General features: G+C 31.3%; 3 protein-coding genes and 2 pseudogenes across 3 annotated transcripts; 3 read left to right on the top strand and 2 right to left on the bottom strand.

Moving 5' to 3' along the window:
* Positions 1–3,382: 3,382 nt before the first annotated feature.
* On the bottom strand, positions 3,383–3,479 carry LOC123196019 (annotated as a pseudogene).
* Positions 3,480–4,691: 1,212 nt separating this feature from the next.
* Positions 4,692–7,076, top strand: LOC123194403 (cytochrome P450 71D11-like). Its single transcript, XM_044607597.1, has 2 exons — positions 4,692–5,585; positions 6,007–7,076. Exons 1-2 carry the CDS (start codon positions 4,692–4,694, stop codon positions 6,616–6,618), a joined length of 1,506 nt encoding a protein of 501 aa, XP_044463532.1. The 3' UTR covers positions 6,619–7,076.
* A 4,414-nt stretch (positions 7,077–11,490) lies between these two features.
* LOC123193988 (cytochrome P450 71D11-like) lies at positions 11,491–13,556 on the top strand. The gene is made up of 2 exons (XM_044607091.1): positions 11,491–12,381; positions 12,704–13,556. The coding sequence occupies exons 1-2, from the start codon at positions 11,491–11,493 to the stop codon at positions 13,313–13,315; spliced, it is 1,503 nt and encodes a 500-aa protein (XP_044463026.1). The 3' UTR covers positions 13,316–13,556.
* A 4,103-nt stretch (positions 13,557–17,659) lies between these two features.
* On the top strand, positions 17,660–20,074 carry LOC123215540 (annotated as a pseudogene).
* Positions 20,075–21,242: 1,168 nt separating this feature from the next.
* On the bottom strand, positions 21,243–24,468 carry LOC123193184 ((E)-beta-farnesene synthase-like). The gene is made up of 7 exons (XM_044606024.1): positions 24,349–24,468; positions 23,537–23,807; positions 23,081–23,453; positions 22,758–22,979; positions 22,506–22,644; positions 22,120–22,362; positions 21,243–21,539 (listed from the first exon to the last, which is right to left on the bottom strand). Exons 1-7 carry the CDS (start codon positions 24,466–24,468, stop codon positions 21,243–21,245), a joined length of 1,665 nt encoding a protein of 554 aa, XP_044461959.1.
* Positions 24,469–24,777: the final 309 nt, after the last annotated feature.

The raw sequence follows: 24,777 nt of genomic DNA, 5'->3' as shown, positions 1-24,777 counted from the left end.
TCTGTTCTAGGCTTCTAGCAGTCACACCACTAACCTTCAAAAGCCTCTGTGTCTCCTTGAGCATTCTAGCGGTTTCTCTGCTAAGTTTGTATCTTGCACTGCAACCAAGTTAACATCCACAAAGCTAAAAAAACAGAAAACATAAATGATCTAATTTGGTGATTTCTGAAAACATAATGATGTTTGAGAGGGATTAAGTTAAATACACTCCTGCTGTTTGGAAAAGTAACAGGTGATGGTAACTATGAAGTTCTTTGTATACACATTGTTCTACATATGGAGTGAACAGGGAGCGTTTGCTTGTGATTAATTTCAACTTGTAATTGACGATAATAGTATTTCTTAATAGATACTTTTGTTGGACTATGTCCCATGAATGTAAGATACATCGAAAATAGTCAAACCGTAAAAAATTACTATGTTCCTTCTACGTTTCTACAGTTTTAATTTGCGTTCATTATATGTATTGTTTTGTTTTTGAAGACCAATTAAATTTCAACTCAACCTATGCTCAACATAAACCAAACAAACCAAACCTATTAACCTTCAATACTGATCTTGTATCACAAGGCTAATTTACATCTAAGTGCATAACTTGGCATTTCCTCATCATGTTTATTTTTTGGCAGAATAATCGGCGAGATTCAGACAATCATTTTTACTTGCTCATGAAAGTAAAAAGAAGCAGAAACTACATATCACCCACAAGAAAGAGATACTAGCCAACAGCTTGCAGGGACAAGCTATGAAGCTAGAGCAAGCAAAGCTGAAGCTAACTGGGCATAAAACTAGTCAGGTCACATCAGTCAGACGAAGATTGAAGTTTCCCTGAAGTTTGCTAGTTTGCAGCTTGATTAAAATTTGAAGGCTCTGGGACATGATCAACTATGCCAGTGGGGAAATTTCCAGCTGCTGTAAGTCTCTTTACCTCCTCAAGCATTATTGCCACTTCCTTACTGAATTTACACCGGTAACTGCAATTAAACAAACATCCACTGCGGCTTTCCTTGTAGGTCTCCATACTTGTTTGCTATGCCTCCAGCCGAAGCAGAAATTCTTTGACCTCTTCAAGCCACTCTTTCACTTGAGTTTTTGGAGGCTTCCCAGCTTTCTCTGCAGCTGCAAGTTGTTGATTGATGTTGTCTTTGAGATCAACCGGAGTCTTTGTCTCCTTTTCTAAAGCTTTTAGATTTGATTTGAAACGAAATGTGTCTCTGATATTAGAACAGATGGAGCAACAAGGATAAAGGGAGCAACAACAGTAGCATACAACTTCTGTAGCTAGATATACCGCTGCTTCCATGGCAGAAATTTGGTGAACAATAGACCAGTAGTTTAAGTTTTGAAGGTAAGAACAGAAGAAGTGAATGAAAGTATTAATATCCTATCAGGAAACAGATCTAAGGAGGACATTTCTTGTTGGATTTCAATACAATGACTCTGTGTTAAACCATGGCTTCCCAAACTGGTACTCACAAACTGATGAATATCCTTCTTTATAAGAATCTGTGCTGGTGTTGATATACTCCATATTTAATTTCTTAAGGTGGTTGTTTATGCATGATTTTCCTCTGAGGGCCACAATGAGAATGACAACTTTCAGAACCAAACAAAGAAAAAGAGAAATTTTTCGGTGGCAGTCCTTTTTTAAACTTTGACTTGTGCATGTAAGAAAGTCTTGATGATAAGAATGCAGACTTTCTGGAACAAGAGAAGCCAATCACTGGCTCTCATCCGTCTTCCGATCGAAGAAAGAGATTATGTAAGTTAAGCATTGTCAAAAGCAACACAAATGTCAATATCAGCTTCTTTGATGATGCCAAGAAACTGCATTTGCACTTCTCTAACTACTTGACACCTTCCAAGCCCCAATTCCAGTCCCTTACAAGATTTCTTCTCAAATGAATTCTCGTATGATAATTATTTTCATTGGCATCGACCAAAAAATCTGCAGGAGGCATTAATAAAAGCTTCAACTAGTAAGCTACATACACATGCTATATATGCTGGTGGAGAATTAGTTCTATTACTTTGTGCAGAATCAACCCTTTCATGGAAAAACTCTTCACTCATAATCATATCTTCCACTGAAATTTGCAACCAATTCGAGCAGCACTTTAGTTGACTCTTCTCAGTAGCATTCAAAAGCTGAAGAAACATGTATTCTCTTTTTATCATTTTCCATAATTTATGCATATTCATTCATGTTTTTTATGACACCATCTGGCTTCATATATGCAAGTTATTTAAATTTTCTTAGTATAAAAGACATTAACTGTTTTATATAAAATAAAAGGCCAAAAGACTTACTCCCACCTAAGGTTTAGGGCAAAGACAAACTCACATCCGTGGGGTTTCAAAAATCTAAATACCAGTGATTGCGGTTAGACTATTTAGTCAAATGTACGAAAACAGTATTGGAAAAGCAGCCAATTACACAATCCGCAACTAGAAGCATTACTTATACACAATACTTGTATATGTACATTCATAAAAAGCTTACTTACCTTGGAGTCACCAGCATATAATATGAAAGGAAATTATAATTCCTCCTAGAATGAAAATTTGCTGAGCATTTTTATTGGAGATTATACGAATTCCCACTCAGTACTAGACAAGACATCAAGAAAGGATCATAAGAGAAGAAAGGGCGTGACTAATAGCGTCTTGTCTCCAAACACTTGTTTGAGTAACAATAAAAGAGATTTTATAACAAGACATGAGTTCAAATCTCTTTCAACGTTATTTCAAAATACAAAGACATGTTTCTCTCGTTCATTTAACTTTTTTTTTTTTCCTATCTTTTTCTTATGCATGTGTAATTTATTCTGGTTTAAACATATCTTTATTATTACATAGTTACAAGAAACATTATTATTCTTTATTATTCTAGTTAATGGAATTACGTATACATAACCTTTAATATATACAAGCAATTCTAGATAAGCATATGCTCCATATAAAATACATATGCTCTGGAACTTTAAGTAACATTATTATTATTCTTTACAAACTGATATATTTAAATGATTTTAAATTAAAAATAAATTAGATAATTGAAAGAGATTACATATCAAAAGAAAAGGTTTAGTTTATACAGATGATAGTTTTTATATATAGTTTGTATATGTAACAATACGCATAGATCAAAGCAAATAAGAAAATAAAAATGAAAACAAATAGATGACCTACCTAAATAAAGTTCAAAAATTGTTAAAACAGCATAGCATACACGCTAGTTTATTTTGAAGTTATTCAGATAAACTAAACAATTTATTGATTCTGCAAGTAACATATAAATATGATCATAAATATACATAAGAATTAGGTAGATCATTTCAAGGTTCTTCTCAGAATTCTATATTTCCATTGGTTTTCTGCTAAAATTTTTCTAAGTAAAAAAGATATGTCATCCTTGTGAGGGGTCATACTAATATTCTCTGTATCATTTCAATTTTATCGGATGTCTCCGAAGAGACTTTCTGTAGTACAACCTCAACTGTGGGCCTCTTTTACATAAGAAAAATATGTAAAAATCTAAATATTCAAATAGGATTTGGTTTTGAAAATTGCATTTTTTGGGTACAAATAATCCCACCATAAAAAGAAGTGATTCTAGATTTTCATTTCAATGCAAGACACTGATTGATGTATTTATGTGCTAGTTGACTCATATCGAAAACTACTCATGGATATAATTTGATAAAAATTCAACATTATCTAGATTATCTATGCACAACAAAATTATGAATAGCATTCTTGCTTCCATAATTTTGTCAAACCGTTCACTGATGGAAGTTGAAGGAAGAGACTCTTCAGCAATCACATTTTACATAGTTTGCATTCAATCTGAACATTCTTTGGTTCAATAGTCTGACTCACAGTCATTGGATTTCGGTTCTCAAGTTTGCTCATTGGCTTAGTGAGATGCAAGCTTATTGCTCGGTTAGGATGAAATATCAATAAATTATTAAAAGTTTTGTATTTGTATTTGCACCATTAAAACTTATTCATTGATTTTGAATATAAAAGATAATTGATAAATATAAATTAAAAAGCTTAAATATAATTATTTAAAACTTAATGAGTTTAAATATAATTTTTTAAATTAAGCTTGAACCAATAAATCCTACCTAGAGCTCAATCCTATTATTTTATCAAGCCAAACTCAAGTCAAATACTATTTAACTCTATTAACTCAATTCTAGTCAACATTTGGAGGAATTTAATCATTATTTTCACCATGATTTTATTGAATAACATATTAATTTTTACTTTAGATTCTAGAAACAAGTACAAATCTCCTATCATATTATCTAGACAAGTAATGCTATACATTCAATTTTTATTTATAGATAATGATATATTATGATATAATTAGATAATTAAAAATTAAAAATAAAATAACATTTAATTATATGATGATATGTCGTTATTTATATATAAAGTTATATACATTATTTATACATATAGTTTTATTGTATTTAAACATTACGAAGAATCCTCCCTTGATGGTCATACTGACATAAGGGCACCTTTATGATCTTTTCTTAAACCAGAGGGAACAATTTACTTGTAAAGCTTTTTCTAGGGGTACATGGTCATAAGCCAGTATGAGAAATGCATATATTCGTTCATTCAGAGCCAACGATATTACAATCCACATACTCTTTCCTTTCCCTCTTTCACATATGGAGTTTGCATGCCCCTCCTTGCCAATCCTTCTCAGCTTTCTTCTTTTCGTCTTCATGGTGATGAAAATAGGGAAAAGATTTAAAACCAACGATGGAACTTTAAATCTCCCTCCAGGGCCGTTGAAATTACCTTTTATTGGAAATCTTCACCAGCTTGTTGCTATGGGGTCTCTTCCTCATCGTGCACTAAGAGATTTGGCCAAGAAATATGGACCCTTTATGCACCTACAGCTGGGAGAACTTTCTACTATTGTTGTGTCTTCGCGGGAGTACGCTGAACAAGTGATGAAAACTCATGACGTCGTATTTGCTTCAAGGCCTTATAACGAAGCAATCAGTGTCATGACTTATCATCAAAGCGATATAGTCTTTTCACCATATGGTGATTACTGGAGAAAGGTAAAGAAAATCAGTAAGACGGAGCTTTTAAGCACAATACAAGTCGAATCTTTCCGACCTTTGAGAGGAGAAGAGGCTTCTAATCTCATAAATTCGATTGCTTCAAAAGCAGGATCAGTGATCAACCTCACCGAGGTAATTTTCTCATCCACATATGGAGTCACTTCAAGGGCGGCTTTTGGCAAAAAATGCAAAGATAAAGAATCATTCAAATCCGTCATAAATGATGCTATAAAATTGCTAGGAGGTTTTGATGTAACGGATTTGTTTCCTTCCATCAAACTGCTCCAATATATTACTGGAATCAAGTCGAAAATCGAGAAACTGCATCAAGAAGCTGATAAAATAGTTGAAAACATTGTGAATGAACATAAGATGTCTGACAAGAGTGAAAGAGAGGCAGATTTGGTTGACGTTCTCCTGAAGTTTCAAGAGTATGGTGATGATCCTCAATTTTCTTTAACAGCCGAGAACATCAAAGCAATCATCTTTGTAAGTATTTTTCCTTCTTTTACCATGTTTATCTACCTCCTTAGATTTCATCAACGCATAAACTAAGCTCTCTCTAATATCTCATGAACATAAATTCTGTTAAAAAGTCTCAACAAACTGAGATGTCATCACCCAAAAACTATAAACGTGCACTAATTTGTGTTATATACTGATCAGTACAAGAGATCATATTGTCCCTGTGTCCTTATTTAGCTTAAAAAGTCAAATTTTGCATCTTAAGGTCCAATATTGCACTTCCTCTATTTTTTGTATTTGTTCCATGCTTGTTTTTCTTTAATTCTTCTTAAAATTAGTTGGTATCTGCGAGCCTTTAAAATTATTTAGAGAATGTTTGAAGTCACATAGACAGCTGAATTGACTCTTCTTATAACGCGTGGATTTTAACTTCCTTAATTTCCAGGACGTTTTTACTGCCGGTAGTGAGACATCTGCTACTGTAACAGATTGGGCATTCTGTGAACTGATAAAAAATTCAACGTTAATGAGAAAGGCACATGCTGAGGTGAGGGAAGTGTTCAATACCAAAGGGAAGGTTGATGAAACGAGCATGAGTGAAACGAAGTTCTTGAAGCTAATAATAAAAGAGACTTTGAGATTACATTCTGCTGCTCCTTTGTTGATTCCAAGAGAATGTAGAGAACAGTGTGAGATTAATGGATTCAACATACCAGCCAAAACCAAAGTCATTGTTAACGCATGGGCCATCGGAAGGGATCCAAACTATTGGATTGAACCTGAGAGCTTTATTCCAGAGAGGTTCGTTGATAGTGCTATTGACTATAAGGGGACTAATTTTGAGTTAATTCCATTTGGCGCTGGGAGGAGGATTTGCCCTGGAATTTTATTTGGTCTGGCCAGTGTTGAGTTTCATTTGGCGAATTTGTTGTACCATTTTGATTGGAAACTTCCTGAGGGAATGACAAATCAAGACCTGGATATGACAGAGTCCTCTGGTTTGACCGTAAGAAGAAAAGATGATTTATGCTTGATTCCCATTCCTTACCATCCATAAGTACCTATAGTGAAAGTAAAAATATATATATATAGTTTTTGAAATAAAAACAGGGGTTTGAAAATGTTAAAAATAAAACGCCGCCTCTCTCTACTTCTTATCCTATAGAATCTTCTTGCTCTACAAGTATTCAGGAATTTCTGCTACAAGATATCAACTCTCGTACAGCCATCCGAGAATCTAGAAGAATATTCAAAGTCAGCTGAGTAGCCAACGTCAGCAACCACAAATAAATACTATTGTCGCTCTTATGAAAGTGAGTGTAGAGGAGTGTTGGTTGGTGAGTATAAGTGGAGAATTATATCTCCAAGAGTGTGAAGTGGAGAACTGTATCTGCAAGAGGGTGAGAAAATAATGTATATGATGACGTGAGCTTTAATGATAGATTTATGGTTGGTGAATATTGTACAAATATCTAAAAAATAAAAGACAAAAGGAATATTTCCTATTAAGACTTACCATAATCTTAAAAATATAGTTATGATAGATAAAAAATTCAAATATCTATTAATAAGCTAATTACTATTAAAATTTTTAATTAGAGGTAAAGGTAAAATCATTATTTTATCCTTAAATCTTAAAACTCTAAAAATTTATGTCATTTTTCTTTCTTAGTTTAGAAAACAAACAATTTTTCGTATAATTAAATTTTGAAAAACTGCATTCTTCCCTAAGGTTTCTCTTTTCTTCTTTTTTGATTGACTTGCTCTTCCCACCCATCTTCTTTGGCAACAAAGTTCCTTCTCTGGTTGAAAAGCAGCCACACTCAATCAATGATTTGACTTCACTCTCTTGTTCGTCTTCATCAAATCTATATCTCCGCCGCAAAGTTGAGATTCATGCTCCCTGCTGTGTCTTTAGTCTTTGTTGAGAATCTAAATCTCTTTGTCTAAATGACAACACGTTCAAACAAAAATTGTCTGGATTTCTAGACAAAATTCATCAATTTGTTGTTAGAGAGGTGAAAAGACTTCGATGGCAATGATTTAGAGTAGATTTGACGATTGTCGGAGATGGAGATAGTGGTTGGAGAAGGGAGATAAGTCTTATGGGTGAAATCTAAACTTTTAAAATTTTGAGAATGTGATGAAGTATTAGTTTTTAAAACCTGAGGAGAAAAAAGATATTAATTTTGAAGGTTTTAAGATTTAGTAATAAAATAACAATTTGACTATTACCTCTAACTGAAAATTTTAACAGTAATTATCCTATGAATAGGTGTTTGTATGTTTTTATCTACTATGAATGTACTTTTAAAATTAAACTAAAACTTAGATGGGTAATAGTTCTTTGGCTTTAATAAAATCCTTAATTTCGATGAAAGCTAAGGACAACATAACTTTATTTCAAGCATGTCTACGCTAATTGAAATTATTTATTAAAAAAAAAAATGTTTTTCTTTTTGACAAATAATGCGAAAACAGATTCAACATTATTTAGTTCAATTGCGGTACATAATGTCTCACTTTAAGTAATGATTTGGTTGTCCTAACTCGTATCATCATCAGGCCAATGTTTAATTATGATAGCATTCTCTAGAGGAAATTGAAGGGGGTGTGTTTTATTTTTATTTTTTTGTCCTTACAAAATTGTTATTTTGGAGAAAAAAAAACTAATTTAATTTGCACCGATTAAAACATGTTTTATAAATATGTAAAAATAATATAATAATCTTTGTATCAATAACACTCATGTAACATATTATATAACAACTAGTATATATACACATTAAAAAGCCTCTTGTTCTATTTATTTTTAAATTCATAGATTTCCAACGTTTTCTTGTTGGAATATATAAATTAAGCTTTTAAGCCTATATAAACGAAATTGCACATAATGTAAATTTAAAAAAAAAAAATTGAAAATTGTAAAAGTCAACCCCCTGCAATGCAAATGTTGAATTTGCAATAGAAATCATTCTTGAATGTAAGGGCTTTCAAGTGATCCAAATTCACAAAATAAATGGCAAATGTGTATCAATTATCCATTCAACCCATGAAGCTATATATGAAATTGTAACATTCACCCCCCTCCTTACAAGACTTGATGTCCTCACTTGTAACATTTTTGGTTCAATAGTTCGACTAACTATCAAGATATTATTCACTTTGAATAAACAGTCTATTATGACTTTACTTTTGAGTTTTACAACTTAAAAAAAGTTTTAACAGTTTAAAGAACTTAGAAACTATTTAACCAATCAAATTTTTTCATCATTTAGAGATGAAATGTATACAAACAAACTCAACATCTCTCTCATGGTTTGTCAATGTGAGATTTGTTTAAGTGTCTCACAAAAATTCAATATATATGTCATAGCGTTAAGGATGTAATGGGAAGTTACGGACCACTAACTTTATTTAACAGCTCATTAAAATGTATATGTGAAATAAAGAGAAACTGACATTTCTTAAACGGATCTCTCATTTGAGCATTCTTTATGGTGTGAAGTAGCATAGTCCAAGAAAAAAAAAAGTATTTACGTGGTTGATAATGTAGTTTTCTGTTATAATTTAAAATTATAGTATATTACATAAAAAGGGAATAATTTCGGAAAATTAATTATAGGAAAATTAGTCTTCATGAAGAACTTACCTCATCTTTAACAAGAAGAAGCATTATGTAAGGCCCCATATAAACAATTCAAAACGTCAAATAAGCTAAGAATAATGGTAAAAACATTGAATATATATTTCTATAATTCATCAAAACTTCTAAATCAGGTCATTATTCATTATGGGCATTGTAGACAAACTCGTACTGCCTTCAAAGTCAGCTAAGTAACCAACACCGATGTTGCTCTTAGAAAAGCGATTTGTAATAGTTGAATATTGATAATAAAATTACTGTTGTATAATTTCCACGAATAAACCCACCCTCTAATACATTAAACCCTGCTTTTCAATGAAGGAAGTGTTTGTTTTGAAGATATTTTTATTATTAAAATTTTTTTATTTTTGAGAAAAAAAGTAATTCAAATTGCACTGATTAGAACATGATGTGTTAATAAGTAATAATAAAATAATAATCTTTGTATCAAGAACACTCATGTAATACAATATCAATTTGCATATATACATTCAAAAGCCTTGTCTCTATTTATTTCTAAATTCATTGATTCCCAATGCTTTCTCAGATAAATCGCCCATTTGAGCATTGTTTATGGTGTGAAGTAGCAGAGTTCAAGAGAAAAAAATTATCTATCTGATTGATGATGTACACAGAAGGGGAATATTTTGGGAAAAATAATTATAAGAATTTAATTCTTGGTCCTCAGGAAGGGCGTACCTCATCTTTTAACAAGAAAGCATTATATAAGTCCATATAAACAATTTAAAACATGAAATGAGCCAAGAATAATGGCAAAAAAAAATTGAATATAGATTCCCAGAACTTATTAAAACTTCTAAATCAAGTAATTATTTATTCAATAAAACTTTATATATCTATTTTGAATATACAAATAAGTATATATTCGATATTGAATTATTTTAAATTAAGAATTAAATAGCATTTAATCACATAATAATATATATAAGTGTATACTCATTTACATATTTAAAATATCAATAAAACAATGTGTACTTAATTTTGGTACACAATTTATGTACACAGATGAGGTGTCATCATGTGATTGAATATTTTTTTATCATATAGTGACACATGTTTTAAAATCACCTAATTGTATGATGACACATAATTATGTACATGAATTATGTATCAAAATTGGGTACACATAGCATTGCTCTTAAAATATATATGTATAATATTTTTTTATTTATTATGGGCATAGAGATCAATCTCATGTTTGAATCGTTCAAATTAAAACAGATAAAAAAGTAAAAGTTTTTATTATTACATCGCAATGAAAAAAAAAATTCGGTATTTAATATGAGAGACTTGTTACACTAACTATTGATCTTATCTAACTATTTTTTTGTTGAATTATTTAATCGGAAGGAATATTTAGCCAAGGAAGATAATGAATCATTTGTGAAGTAATCTTGTTCTATAGTGGTTTTTATTTGTATGAAGGTGTCTCATTCATTATTTTGAAAAATATGTTTAAATAAAAGCTGATAAAATTGACCTTCTTGTTCATTCTACATTGTTTTTGGGTTAAGCAACAACTACTAGGTTTAAAATAATGGAACAAATAAAACATATATAAAGACTTCAAAACAATATTTTATTAAGATATAGTCACCGGCCACAAATAACTCAAAAGACAAGAAGACAATTGATCATTAAGTTCTCAGGATGGATCCACCGACGGCTGTATTAGTGAAAATTTGAAATTTTATAACAGCCAGCACAAGAAGAGACCTTTTACAATAGTAGACTGTAAATCCTCACTGTTCTTATTTTATCTATGACAAAAGAATCGGAGCTCATGTCACCTTCCCCGTCAATCCTACTCAGCTTTCATATTTTATTGAAAAAAAAAAGTCTAAAAAATATGTATTGTAAGGTAATCAGCCTTTAAAATAATTGAGTATGAAAGGGGTCCCCAAATGGATTCAATGTTTGTTAGTTTGGTTATGTCGCTGCTATGTCATTGTTCTTATTAATTTGCCGGCACAAGATGGCAATCTCTTGAATCAAAGTACTTCTACTTGATGTAACAAGATTCCTATCATTATATTTGGCGTTTTGAAACCTGTTACAGTGTGTGGACTGTAATAACCTAGCCTGAGAAATCCCTCTCTAAATTTTTTTTACGAAGTTCATACACACACACACACACATATATATATATATATATATATATATATATATATATATATATATATATATATATATATTTGCGCTACGTATTTCAGAGATAGTTACATAGTATCCTTACTTACTATTCTCTTTCATCTTTCACATATGGAGTTCATATTCCCCTCCTTGTCAATCCTTCTCAGCTTTCTTCTTTTCGTCTTCATGGTGATGAAGCTTAGCAAAAGATTTAAAACTAATGACGGATCTTTCAATCTCCCTCCAGGGCCACCGAAATTACCTTTTATTGGAAATCTTCACCAGCTTCTCGCTATGGGGTCTCTACCTCATCGTGCACTAAGAGATTTGGCCCAGAAATATGGACCCTTTATGCACCTACAGCTGGGAGAACTTTCTACTATTGTTGTTTCTTCCCCAGAGTATGCTGAACAAGTGATGAAAACTCATGACGCTATATTTGCTTCAAGGCCTTACAATGAAGCAGCAAGTATTATGACTTATGAATGTACTGATATAGCCTTTTCACCATATGGTGATTACTTGAGAAAGATAAGGAAAATTTGCACGTCGGAGCTTTTAAGCCCGAAACAAGTACAATCTTTTCGATTTTTAAGAGAAGAAGAGGTGTTTAATCTCGTAGATTCGATTGCTTCAAAAGGAGGATCAGTGATTAACCTCACTGAAGCAATTTTCTCATCATCATATGGTGTCACTTCAAGGGCAGCCTTTGGCAAAAATTGCAAGGATAAAGAGTCATTTATAGCGGTTATCAAAGAGTCTACGAAATTGCTAGGAGGTTTTAATATCCCCGATGTCTTTCCTTCCATCAAACTGCTCCAATCGATCAGTGGAATCAAGTCAAAACTTGAGAAGATACATCAAGAAGCTGATAGAATACTTGAAAATATTGTCAATGAACATAAAATGCCATACAAGAGTGAAGGAGATAAAGATTTGGTTGATGTTCTGCTAAAGCTTCAAGAGAATAGTGATCCTCAATTTTCTTTAACTCCCAAGAACATTAAAGCAATAATTTTGGTAAGTACTTCTTATACGATAACATCCTCATAGTTCAATGCATGAACTAATCTCTCTATCATTTGGTCAACATAAATTCTATGAAACATTTACACTATCAAACATTTAAAATTTGTATAAATTGGATGTCAATGATATATGTCATTATCTGATTGAATAATTTTAAATTAAAGATAAAACACAATATCATTGTTATCTAATTTGATATTCATTGTAATTGCAGATTATCTTGATAAAGGTAGATTTTTCAAAATGAAATATAGGTTAACTATAGGTAATCTATCATTCCATGTATAGAGCATGATTTAAACTTCCTTTACAGGATATTTTTAGTGCTGGAAGTGAAACATCGGCTACTGTAATTGATTGGGCATTTTGTGAGATGATAAAAAATCCAACACTGATGAGAAAAGTACAAACTGAGGTGAGGGATGTGTTTAATACAAAAGGGAAGGTTGATGAAACAGGCATTAGTGAAATGAAATTCTTGAAGCTAGTAATAAAAGAGACTATGAGATTACATCCTCCCGCCCCGCTGTTAATTCCAAGGGAATGTGGAGAAAGCTGTGAGATCAATGGATTCAACGTGCCTGTCAAATCCAGAGTCATTGTTAATGCATGGGCCATCGGAAGGGATCCAAAATATTGGTCTGAACCTGAGAACTTTAATCCAGAGAGGTTTATTGATAGTGCTATTGACTTTAGGGGGACTCATTTCGAATTCATCCCATTTGGCGCTGGACGGAGGATATGCCCGGGAATTTCATTCGGCATGGCCAATGTTGAGCTTCCTCTAGCAATGTTGCTATACCATTTTGACTGGAAACTTCCTGGTGGAATGAAGAATCAAGATTTGGACATGACTGAGTCATTTGGTGTCAGCACAAAGAGAAAAGATGATTTATGTTTGATTCCCATTCCTTATCATTCATAGCCTCCAATGGAAGAATATGCAAATAAGAAATGCTCTTTGATTGCTAGTTTTGCAACTGGTCACTCGTCGTTCTGACAAGTTTCCTCAAAGAGAAGCTTCTCAGAACAATTTTCATAAAAGTTATATAGTATGTGTTTCTGTATTACTTCAATGGCAATGTGAGTCTTAACTTCTTTGTCTTTAAAATCTTAAAGATTATACTTTCATCTCTTACAAATGCATAATCTCCTTGGCAGCCGATTTAAATTGTTCTCGAATTACTATGTTAAAACCTTCTGCAGACGGTGTAATTACTCTGATAGCCGCTTTGAATCGTTCTTGATCTTTTCATTTCTTTCAGGAAGCTGCACTATGACACCATATGTAGATGAGAAATTTGTGTCTATGAATTTAATCACTGATCCAGCATTTGAAGCAATAAAATTTGCTGGAAGTTAAGTCCATATATCTTGTATAGTAGAAATTTCTCCAAGCTGGAGATGCATAAATATAAAGGGTCCATATTTCTTTGACTGCAGTGAAGTCCAGCGAAGAAATAATAACAGTAGAAATTTCTCCAACATGTATATTGTCACAAAAATGGTCAGATTTACTGTTATCCACGTGTGGATAGATCTTTAATTTTTGCGCCATACCGACAGAATTGTTCTCTATGTAAAGTGTGTGTCTGTATATAAAATATATATTTCAATTTATCCTAGTAAAAACCAAACACAGAAAGACGAAACAACTACATAATGTAAAATTTTCAATTCGTGCCTATAGGAATGAGAGAAACTAAGATAAGAGATGCACGGTGAAGGATTCCCGGTATTCTATAAATATATTGGGGACTGGAATCAAAATAAAAACCAACCGGTTTCTAAGAGACTTGGCAAAGATAAGAGATATGGGCCATTTATGCACCTTCATCTTGGAGAAAATTCCAATATTGTTTCTTCTCCAGAGTATGCTGAACAAGTGATGAAAATTCATGATGTTACATTTGCATCAAGGCCTTATAATTTAGGAGCAAGTATATATATTCTCTAGTGATTTTGTAGTTTTCACCCTATGGGGATTACTGGTGGAAACTAAGGAAAATTTGTACATTGAAGCTTTTGAGCACAAAACGAGTCCAATGATGCCGATGTTTAAGAGAAGAAGAGATGTCTAATATCATCAATTCGATCTTTAAAACATGTACAAATAAACTACATTCTCTAGAATCTACTTGCTCTACATGTATCCAGGAATTTCTGCTACAAGATGTCCAGTCTCGTATTACCATTCCAAGAAGCTGGAAGAATATTCAAAGTTGGCTAAGTAACCAATAGAAGCAACTGTAAATAATGACCAATGTCGCTCTTATGAAAGTGACTGTAGAGTGTTGGTGAGTGTTAATTGGAGAACTATATCTCCAAGAGTGAGAAAAAAAAAAAAGTGTATATGATAACGTGAGCTTTGTTAATAGAATTGTAATTGTTGAATATTGATAATAAAATTATTGTTTTTTAATTACCACAAATAAGCTTATCCTCTAATAAATTAATCCCCAAATTTCAATTAAGGACAAAAATAGCATAATGTTATTTAAAACATGTTTACTTTAATTGAACTTATTGATAGAAAATAATTTTCGTTTTGAAAAATAATGAGAAAAGAGATTAAACATTGTTCAAGTTGAATTATGTTATACAATATCTCACCTTAAGTAATGGTTTAGTGATCCTAACTCTCATCATCAACTCAATTTTCATAATAGTATTCTCCAGCGGAAGTTAAACGAAGTGTTTGTTGGGAACAAAACAATCAAACTAACAAGACCAAAATCAAAATTTCTCTTTCTTGATTAAATTATATGTCAACAAATAATTAACAAAATATGATTTTATTACATTAAACAATAAAAAACAAATATAACAAAAAAGAAAACTAAAATATGATGTAAAAACCTCTTCGATATAAAGAGTAAAACCACATGACATTACCCAAATAAATCAATCTACTATATCCAAAATAATAATACAATGTTTCAGTCTATGAATAAGTACACAACCCTTCAAAGCAACAAAATAAGAAAATAACATAACTGCAGAAAATTAGATAATATTATAACAAACTTATAAGTCTATATCTCACGTTACGAGTATTAAAAACAAATTTCTACCATCCAAATGTGACAAGATATTGTCAAAATCTAAGAGCAATCCATCAATAGACGAAAAATAAAAAGACGTTTTCAAAAGCTATTTAAACTGAACTATAATATATAATCGGTCACGTTTTAACATAGATAACAATTACTTGAGAAACAAAATATAATCTTCACCATTCAGAATAGAGAACAATGAGTTTTCAACTAGAAATCCAAAAATCAAAGTGATGCAACAATGAGATTGAGAGAAAATAAAAGTATTTCACTGATGCTCACTAAAAAAATCAAGAAAATGTTTTTGTCTCCTCTTCTCTCTTTTTTATTTTAATTTTTGTGTATTATTTATGTGTTGTTTTACCATGTTGAACCTTATTTTACCTTAATTCATAAATATAATGGGTTGGGCCTTTTATATAAAATAAATTTGAGTTTTTTTTTTTTTTTTTATATAGAAACGGACCCAAAAACCCAATCAGGTTCGTTTAAACATATTTTTATTTATTTAGTTTTTGTTAGTATAAAATTTTTATTTTTGAGAATAAAACTAATTTAAATCCCTATGATTAAAACATATTGTTTTAATAAGTAAACATAGAATAATAATCTTTGTATCAAGAACATTCAAGTAATACAATAGCAATTAGCATATATACATTCAAAAGCCATGTCTCTATTTATTTCTAAATTCATAGATTCCCAATGTTTTCTTGTCAAACATAGCTTAAGTCTTTATACTCATGTACAAAAACGAAATTACACATAATATAATTTAAAATAAAAATTTGCAGAATGTAAAAGTTAACCTTCCACCATTGCAAATGTTGAATTCACAATAGAAATCGTTCTTGAATGTAAGAGCTTCCAAATGATCCAAATTTGCAGAAGAAATGGTGTATGTGTATGAATAATTCAACCAAGGAACTTATATATGAAATTCAATGCATACATCCTACCATTAAGGATGTAACGAAAGAAGTAGGGAGTTACGGACCATCAACTATATTTATTTCATTAATTTCTCAAATTTCTCGCCAATTTGAGCATTGTTTATGGCGTGAAGTAGCAGAGTTCAATTAAAAAAGAAAAATTATTTACGTGATTGATGATGTATTTTCTATACATAATTTAAAATTATAGTATTACATTAAAACGGAATATTTTGGGAAAATAATTATAAGAAATTAATTCTTGGTCCCAATGAAGGAATTACCTTATCTTTTAACAAGAAAGCATTATATAAGGCCATATAAACAATTCAAACCATCATATTAGCTAAGAATAATGAAAAAACATTGAATATAAATTTCCATAATTTATCAAAACTTCTAAATTAAGTGATTATTTATCATGGGCATTGTTGACAAATCTCAAGTTCAAATCATTGAAATTAAGAAAAGATGAAAAATAAAAGTTTATATCATTTGCATGGAAAAAAAATCCATATTTAATATAAGTGACTTATTAGACTTAATTATCAGTCTTATCTAGCTATAATTTTGTTGAATTATTAAATCGGAATGAGTATTTAGCCAAGTAGTATAATAAATCATTTGTGTACTGATCTTTTCATATAGTGGCTTTAAAAAAAATTCATTATTAAAACTTGAAGGAAAGACCTCGTCCATAAATTTTGAGTATTTATAACATTAAATTAAATTTATTTTTATGTAAAAATAATTTAAATTTTATATTTATTGATAAATTATATAAAATTATTTTAAATATTATTTCTAAATAATTAATTATTCTGACTACCATCAAACTGTTTGATTATTGATTAGACTAAACTATCTTTTCTATCAAATTATTGTCTGATTATAAAAATATTAGATCCGACGATACACTTTTTATAATAGTAAATTATCACTATTCTTATTTCATCTGTGTCAAAAGGATAGGAGCTCATGTCACTTTCCCCCTCAATCCTCAACTTTCATATGTTACTGAAAAAAAAGTCTAGAAAATATGTATTATAAGATAATACACCTTTCAAATAATTGAGTGTAACCCTTGAAATAATTGAGTATGAAAGGTCCCAAATGGAGTCAACGTTTGTTAGTCCGGTCATGTCATTGTTATAAATTTGCTGGCACAAGCTGGCAGTCACATGAATCAAATCACTTCTACTTTGGGATATCAGATGTAATTACAAGATTCCTATCATTAGTTTAGCGTGTTGAAGCCTACAAAGGGTGTGGACTGTAATAACATAACCTGAGAAATCCGTCTTGCAAGTTTATTTATAAAGTGCATGTATTATATATATGCGTTATTTCAGAAACAATTACATAGTAAAATCCTAGTACTCACTATTCTCTTTCATCTTTAACAAATGGAGTTCATATTCCCCTCTTTGTCAATCTCTCTCAGCTTTCTTCTCTTCGTCTTCATGGTGATGAAAATTTGTAGAAGGTATAAAATCAATGATGGGCGTCGAAATTTCCCTCCTGGGCCGTCGAAATTACCTTTCATTGGAAATCTCCACAGCTTGTTGCTATGGGGTCTCAGCCTCATCGTGCACTAAGAGATTTGGCACAGAAATATGGACCCCTTATGCACCTACAGCTGGGAGAAATTTCTACTATTGTTGTTTCTTCGCCAGAGTACGCTGAACAAGTGATGAAAACTCATGACGCCATATTTGCCTCAAGGCCTTATAATGAAGCAGTGAGTATCATATCTTACGACAATAACGGTATAGTCTTTTCACATATGGTGATTACTGGAGAAAGATAAAGAAAATTTGTACTTTGGAGCTTTTAAGCCCGAAACAAGTTCAATCTTTTCGATCTTTATGAGAAGAAGAGGTTTCTGATCTCGTAAATTCGATTGCTTCGAAAGCAGGAACAGTAATTAACCTCACTGAAGCAATTTTCTCGTCATCATTTGGTGTCACTTCAAGGGCAGCTTTTGGAAAAACTTGCAAAGATAAAGAATCATTCATAGCGGTTGTCAAAGAATCTACAAAACTGGTAGCAGGTTTTAATATCCCCGATTTGTTTCCTTCCATCAAACTGCTACAATCTATCAGTGGAATCAAGTCAAAACTTAAGAAGCTGCATCAAGAAGGTGAGAGAATACTTGAAAACATTGTGAATGAACATAAGATGTCATACAAGAGTGAAGGAGACAAAGGTCTGGTTGATGCTCTCCTAAAGCTTCATGAGAACGGTGATCCTCAATTTTCTTTAAGTCCCAATAACATTAAAGCTATAATTTTTGTAAGTACTTCTTCTACGATTACATCCTCATAGCTCAATGCATAAATTAATCTCTCTAACATTTGGTCAACATAAATTCTATAAAACGTTTAAAAAATCAATTAAACTAGATATACTTAAAATGTGTATTAAACATAAATTCTATAAAACGTTTGAAAAATCAATTGAATTAGATACACTTAAAATGTGTATTAAATTGGATTGTATTAATATATCACTAAATAATTAGATAATTTTGAATTATGAATAAAATAATACTTAATTAAATATTCGTATATTATCGTTACTAATCAAATTGATTCTCTCTCTCTATCTATCTACCTATATAACTTGACAAACATAAAGACTCCACCTTATTTGAGAGCTCTCTCATCTTTTTTTAAAATATAAAAAATATCCATGTCAGTTTAATAATAGTAAACCATCGTTACTAAATATTTAATAAAATTATGTGTATCTAATTTTATTGATATAATAATATTGTAATATATTCTAGAGTTCAAATGATTTTCTGCCATTATTTTTCCAAAGATGAACTATAGTCTATACATACATAGACTTTTCAAGATGAAATGAAGCATTCTCTGTATAAAGCATGATTTAAACTAGAGATTTATGTATCATTTCATGTAATTAACAAGCATGATTTAAACTTCCTTTACAGGATATTTTTGGTGCTGGAAGTGAAACATCTGCTACTGTAATTGATTGGGCATTTTGTGAGATGATAAAAAATCCAAAACTGATGAGAAAGGCACAAGTTGAGGTAAGGGAAGTTTTAAACCAAGAAGGGAAGGTTGATGAAACAGGCATTAGTGACATGAAGTTCTTGAAGCTATTAATAAAAGAGACTATGAGATTACATACTCCCGTCCCTCTGTTAATTCCAAGGGAATGCGGAGAAAATTGTGAGATCAATGGATTCAACATACCTGCCAAATCCAGAGTGATTGTTAATGCATGGGCTATCGGAAGGGATCCAAAATTTTGGACTGAACCTGAAAGCTATAAACCAGAGAGGTTTATTGATAGTGCTATTGACTATAGGGGGACTCATTTCGAATTCATCCCATTTGGCGCTGGAAGGAGGATATGCCCAGGAATTTCATTCGGCATGGCCAACGTTGAACTTACTCTGGCAAAGTTGCTATACCATTTTGACTGGAAACTTCCCGATGGAATGAAGAATAAAGATTTGGACATGACTGAGTCATTTGGTGTCAGCATGAAAAGAAAAGATGATTTCTGCTTGATTCCCGTTCCTTATCATCCATAGGCTCAAAGAGACACTTCTCGGAAAGATATGTATAAAAGTTATATTGTATGAATGTTTCTGTATGCCAACGTAATAACTTTTTTGTCTTTAAAATCTTAAAAGATTATAGTTTCATCTCTTACAAATGACTAATCTCCTTAACAGTCGATTTGAATCAATAGTTTGATGAAGTCAACTTTCCAGATATAATCTGAAGATTAATTTGAGGAGAAGATTAAATTCGAATTAGAGCTCAAATTTCGTAAAAGGAAACTCTCACTAGTTGAGTCTTTTGTCATTACTACTAAATGAAATTAATTTGAAGTAAGCGGAGCATTATAAACCATGCTTTAGACGTTATTATTTCAAAACTCAGATATTATGAGAAAGATCAAAATTTAAATAAGGGATCGAGGAAAACTATGTCAAAATTTGACTTCAATATATTCATTATGTCAAAAGCTACACTCATTAGAATATTAGTCTCTTTATATATATAGTAGAGAGACTTAACATTTTCTATTATTTACTAATGAAAGTTGTAAAGAAAGGAACAAACTGTATTAGCTACTATATGCAGAGAGACATGCAATGAGAGAATATGTAAGGAAAGACCATGCAAGGAGATAATATTCATGGATCAACTATGCGAGGAGGTATTTTTTATCTTATCTCAATACATACGAACTTAAATGTTTCATTGAATTTAAATTAAAGATAAATCAAATAATTTAAAAGAAAATATAAGTAAAAATGTGATTATCACTAATTTATACTCCTGAATAACATATTTTTAGCATTTATTGGTGCAAGCAAGGTGAAGGGAGTCGCATGCACATAATGTTTATTTTTAAAATTTTTATTTCAGTATGTAATTAGTGTTAAACTCTCCTATCAAGATATAATTGGTTAACAGCATTCTGAACTAAACATTCTTTTTTTTCAAAAAAAATTTAATGCCTATTTATAGTTCGATTTATTATTTCTAAATTGTTTCACATTTATTTTGTATTAAAATTAGAAAAAATTAAGATCATTTTCAGTATTAATAGGAACTAAATAATTAAATGGAACTAATCATTATTTGCAAATGCGGGACTCTAACATTATAATAATTTTTATTGACTGGGGTAAATAGAATAAAATAGAACTCAAACCCAAAATGTTGCACTCTGCAATACATACATACATACACCAATCAAGCTGTTTACTAACATATTATATTACATTATTCAATGCCATCTTATATCTTGCCATACAAACATATATGCACTTGACTTATTCCATATATAAAGTGCTCAAGAGAAGTGGTCTTCAAATTATTGGGTCCCTAAGCACTGAGGCAACTTGGTCTTTAATTTTAGAAGAGTCACTGAAGGCATCAATATCAAGATCATCCTTGTACATAAATTCCATAGTACAAACATAGTGGTGAATCCGTTCAAGCAGAGGCATCGATATAGGAGTTGGTTTAAGCATGGCCTCATTCAAATCTTTCCAAGCGTCTGCAACTTGCTCAAGAATCACCCTAATTGCCTCGTCTTCTGAAACACCATGTTGCTTCATGTAGCATTCAACAGCCGAAGGAACATGTCCTCTCTTTTGCTCAAACTAATTCATAACAAACGCATACTATTAGCATGGAAAAGGTGCAACAGTAAAAAGTTAAATCTCACATAACATCATACTCATAGATAAATCTCATATTGATAAAATAAAAAAGAGATGTTAGGTTTGTATGCGCATCTGATATCACTGAGAGATATTATAATAAAACATGTGTATTTTGGATTACAAAACTCAAAAACAAAATTATGATGAATTATATACCCAAAGTGGATAATATCTTAACAATAATTAGACTATTAGACTAGAGATGTTACAAATGATATCAAAGTCACTTCACTATGTCCTTTTGAACAATGGTGGGGCAAAGATCAGCGATGATAAGGTTTTATTGTGATATCTTAAGCAAATCTCACATTGAAAAAGTACGGGAGAGATTACGGGTTTGTATGTGTATCATACTATATTGCTGGTTAAATAGCCTATGAGTTTCTTAAGCTGACAAAACGTATTTTGAGTTGCAAAATCCAAAAACAGAACCATGATAGATAATGTATCTAATGTAAACAATATCTTTACAATGAATTGGATTATTAGACCAAGAATGTTACATATAATTTCATACCCTGTGTGATGCTTTGTCATCCAAGAGTCTGCTGATAATATCTACTGCTGTTATAATCTTTTGATCAGAGCACAACCACTCAAAATCCTCTTCCGTTGCACACAAGGCAATGAAGGGAATTGATATTATCAATCGGCAGCTAGCCGTTTCCAGTGCAACATCCATATATTCCTTAAATGTTGGAACATAACCTTTATTGAACCATACGGCTTCAGTATAATATGCTTCTATCACTCGTTGCACCTAGAGAACATTACACAAGAAATGTTCAAGAAAGAAATTTTATATACCGTAAGACAATTAATGCTGTTTTTGTTTGATATTCTTGAATTTTTATTCATGTCATGTATAAAACCATTTGAAGGGCAAAGCTTGAAATCACCTACCAACTTTTTTGTATAACTTATGCCATATGGTCTTCCTTCCCGAGTCATATCTTCCTCAATTGCGCCCAAAATATCAAAGAGTGTCTTGTAAATGAATTTCATGTAGTCTGGAAGTGTATCTATGGCGTCAATGTCCCATCTGAAAATAAATATATTTTATGAAAATTGAAGCCAGGATTTTGAACATGAAAATCATTATAAATATACAATTTCTTAATTTATAATGAAACTCTTAATTGATATATAATTTACCTTCTAATTGCTTCTGTAAAGAGTGTGAGTTCTTCAAGTGTACCATATGAATCGAATGTATCATCTAAGAGGATTTGCATAGAGAAAACTTCAGTCAATTTTCTTATCCCATATGCATATTTTGGCTCATAGTTATACATTCCCAAGACCCAAAAGTATTCCTCCACAATTCTGTCCCTAATGTAAGGAAGCTCTTTAGTAAACCCTGTAGTTTTCCACCACCTGAAATAATAAATCTTCATGTTATTATAACCAAAACTTAATAACATGATTATTATATTAAAAAAATCTCAATTATTTTTTTTTTAAAAAAGGGAACTTACCGTAAGATTTCATTGAGTTGCTTCTGGTGCCTCACTTGCAGTAAGTTATAATCCAGCTTCGCAAATTTAAGTAGCGTTTTATTGTGAGGCTCATCTCTTGGATAGATAGACATGAAAAATCTTGCCTCAAGCTTTGGTACGCTCTTACGAATAGGACATTTCAAAGCATGATTTATTTCTTCTGCAGCTTCAGGGCTTACACAAGATGCTAATGACTTAAGTTGGGTGGTTGTGAAAGCGAGGGCTTCATCCAGAATATCTTCGCCAGGAATGGTGAACTGTGCTGCCTCATACAAATTTAGCATTCCTTGAACATCATTAATTAAGGATGACTTGAATTTCCCATTTTCATCTTTAAACTTTTTAAACACATCTGCTTACAACAACGACCTTTCATTAGACATGCTTATATTTTTTTTAAGTTTAATGAGTTCTCGTTAAGATTGAACAACTTACCGCAAGAAACCATTATTCCTTGTTGTCGAAGAAGTCGAAAATACACAGAAACAGTGTGCAAATCATTGTAATGGTCAATGTCACAATCTTTATAAATTTTTTGCAAAGCATCTTCTATCTCTTCTTCAAAGTTATAAGCCACACATACTTTTTGTGTTGTATCAATCAAGTTCAATTTCTGAAGTGACGTATGATCTGTATTATCCATTATCATCCTTCTTACCTCTTCTTTCAATTTTTCATATTCTTCTTGAGTTTTGGGATCAATTTTCTTCAGAAAAATTAAAAAATATACATGAATATTTAAGTTAACCATCATATTTACACATGAAAAAGTGCAACACTCATATCAAAATTAAAGTTGCATTAAAAAAAAATTAAGAGTAATGTTCCCACCCACCTTAAGCCTATAAGATAAATTTCAATTTTTCCTTCAAATACATACATACATATATATGCATGCATGTATGTATGTATGTATGTATGTATGTATGTATGTATGCATATTATATAAAATTCCAATCCATTTAGTAATTGCATGCATGCTCTGGTTTAAATGTAGAATATGTAACCATCATATTTTCCTCCTGGTAAGGCATGTGGAGGTAAAATATCTTTCTATAGAATGTATATATATGTTCTTATATACATATCTAAGTATTATTAGGAAAGAGTATCTGAAACTTACCAGTTTCCAAAATATAAAATCTTAACTGATGACATTAGTGGTTAGTTTTTGTTATTATTTTTCCACGACTGAGCATTTTCTATATTAATACTGTAAATGTCTAATATGTGATGTGTTTGTTTACCTTGAATTCAGAATCATCTTTGAGGAACTGGTTCCCCCATATCGTGGGAAGGAAATTAGCAGTGGGACGAACAGGTTTGGGTGGTGAAGTTGCAGCAGCTGAAATCTGGGTAGACGACATATTTTTCTTTCAACTAATCACTCTAAACTTTTATCTGTAAGTGTAGGTTTTTCCACAAGCGATCATACTCTTATATAGAACCTATGTCCAGCACCGCACCTGAAAAACGTTTTAAAGTTTAGTTAGTGTTAAAAACAGATTAGAAACTAATCACACCTTTCTAAATAGAAAGAGCTTAAATTCAAAGTGGGCTACTATGTTTAATATTAATATGAATTTTTTATTGAGACATATCTGAGATAAAAACAATGAAGCAGATGTCAATACAGGCATAAATTGATTTTAACAATGAACGTAGAATTTAAGAGA

Source organism: Mangifera indica, chromosome 1, assembly GCF_011075055.1.
Source record: "Mangifera indica cultivar Alphonso chromosome 1, CATAS_Mindica_2.1, whole genome shotgun sequence".
Taxonomy (NCBI): Eukaryota; Viridiplantae; Streptophyta; class Magnoliopsida; order Sapindales; family Anacardiaceae; genus Mangifera; species Mangifera indica.
Note: the sequence above shows the minus strand (reverse complement) of the source record. Positions and strands in the feature narration are given on the sequence as shown.

Bases quoted from the DNA above. Each gene is read 5' to 3' on its own strand.
- LOC123194403 (XM_044607597.1), top strand. From the start codon at position 4,692: ATGGAGTTTGCATGCCCCTCCTTGCCAATCCTTCTCAGCTTTCTTCTT. The intron at 5,586-6,006 runs GTAAGTATTTTT...CTTAATTTCCAG, and splicing joins ACATCAAAGCAATCATCTTT to GACGTTTTTACTGCCGGTAG.
- LOC123193988 (XM_044607091.1), top strand. From the start codon at position 11,491: ATGGAGTTCATATTCCCCTCCTTGTCAATCCTTCTCAGCTTTCTTCTT. The intron at 12,382-12,703 runs GTAAGTACTTCT...CTTCCTTTACAG, and splicing joins ACATTAAAGCAATAATTTTG to GATATTTTTAGTGCTGGAAG.
- LOC123193184 (XM_044606024.1), bottom strand. From the start codon at position 24,468: ATGTCGTCTACCCAGATTTCAGCTGCTGCAACTTCACCACCCAAACCT. The intron at 23,454-23,536 runs GTAAGTTGTTCA...TGTTGTAAGCAG, and splicing joins AGGAATAATGGTTTCTTGCG to ATGTGTTTAAAAAGTTTAAA. The intron at 22,363-22,505 runs GTAGGTGATTTC...AATGTTCTCTAG, and splicing joins TAAGTTATACAAAAAAGTTG to GTGCAACGAGTGATAGAAGC.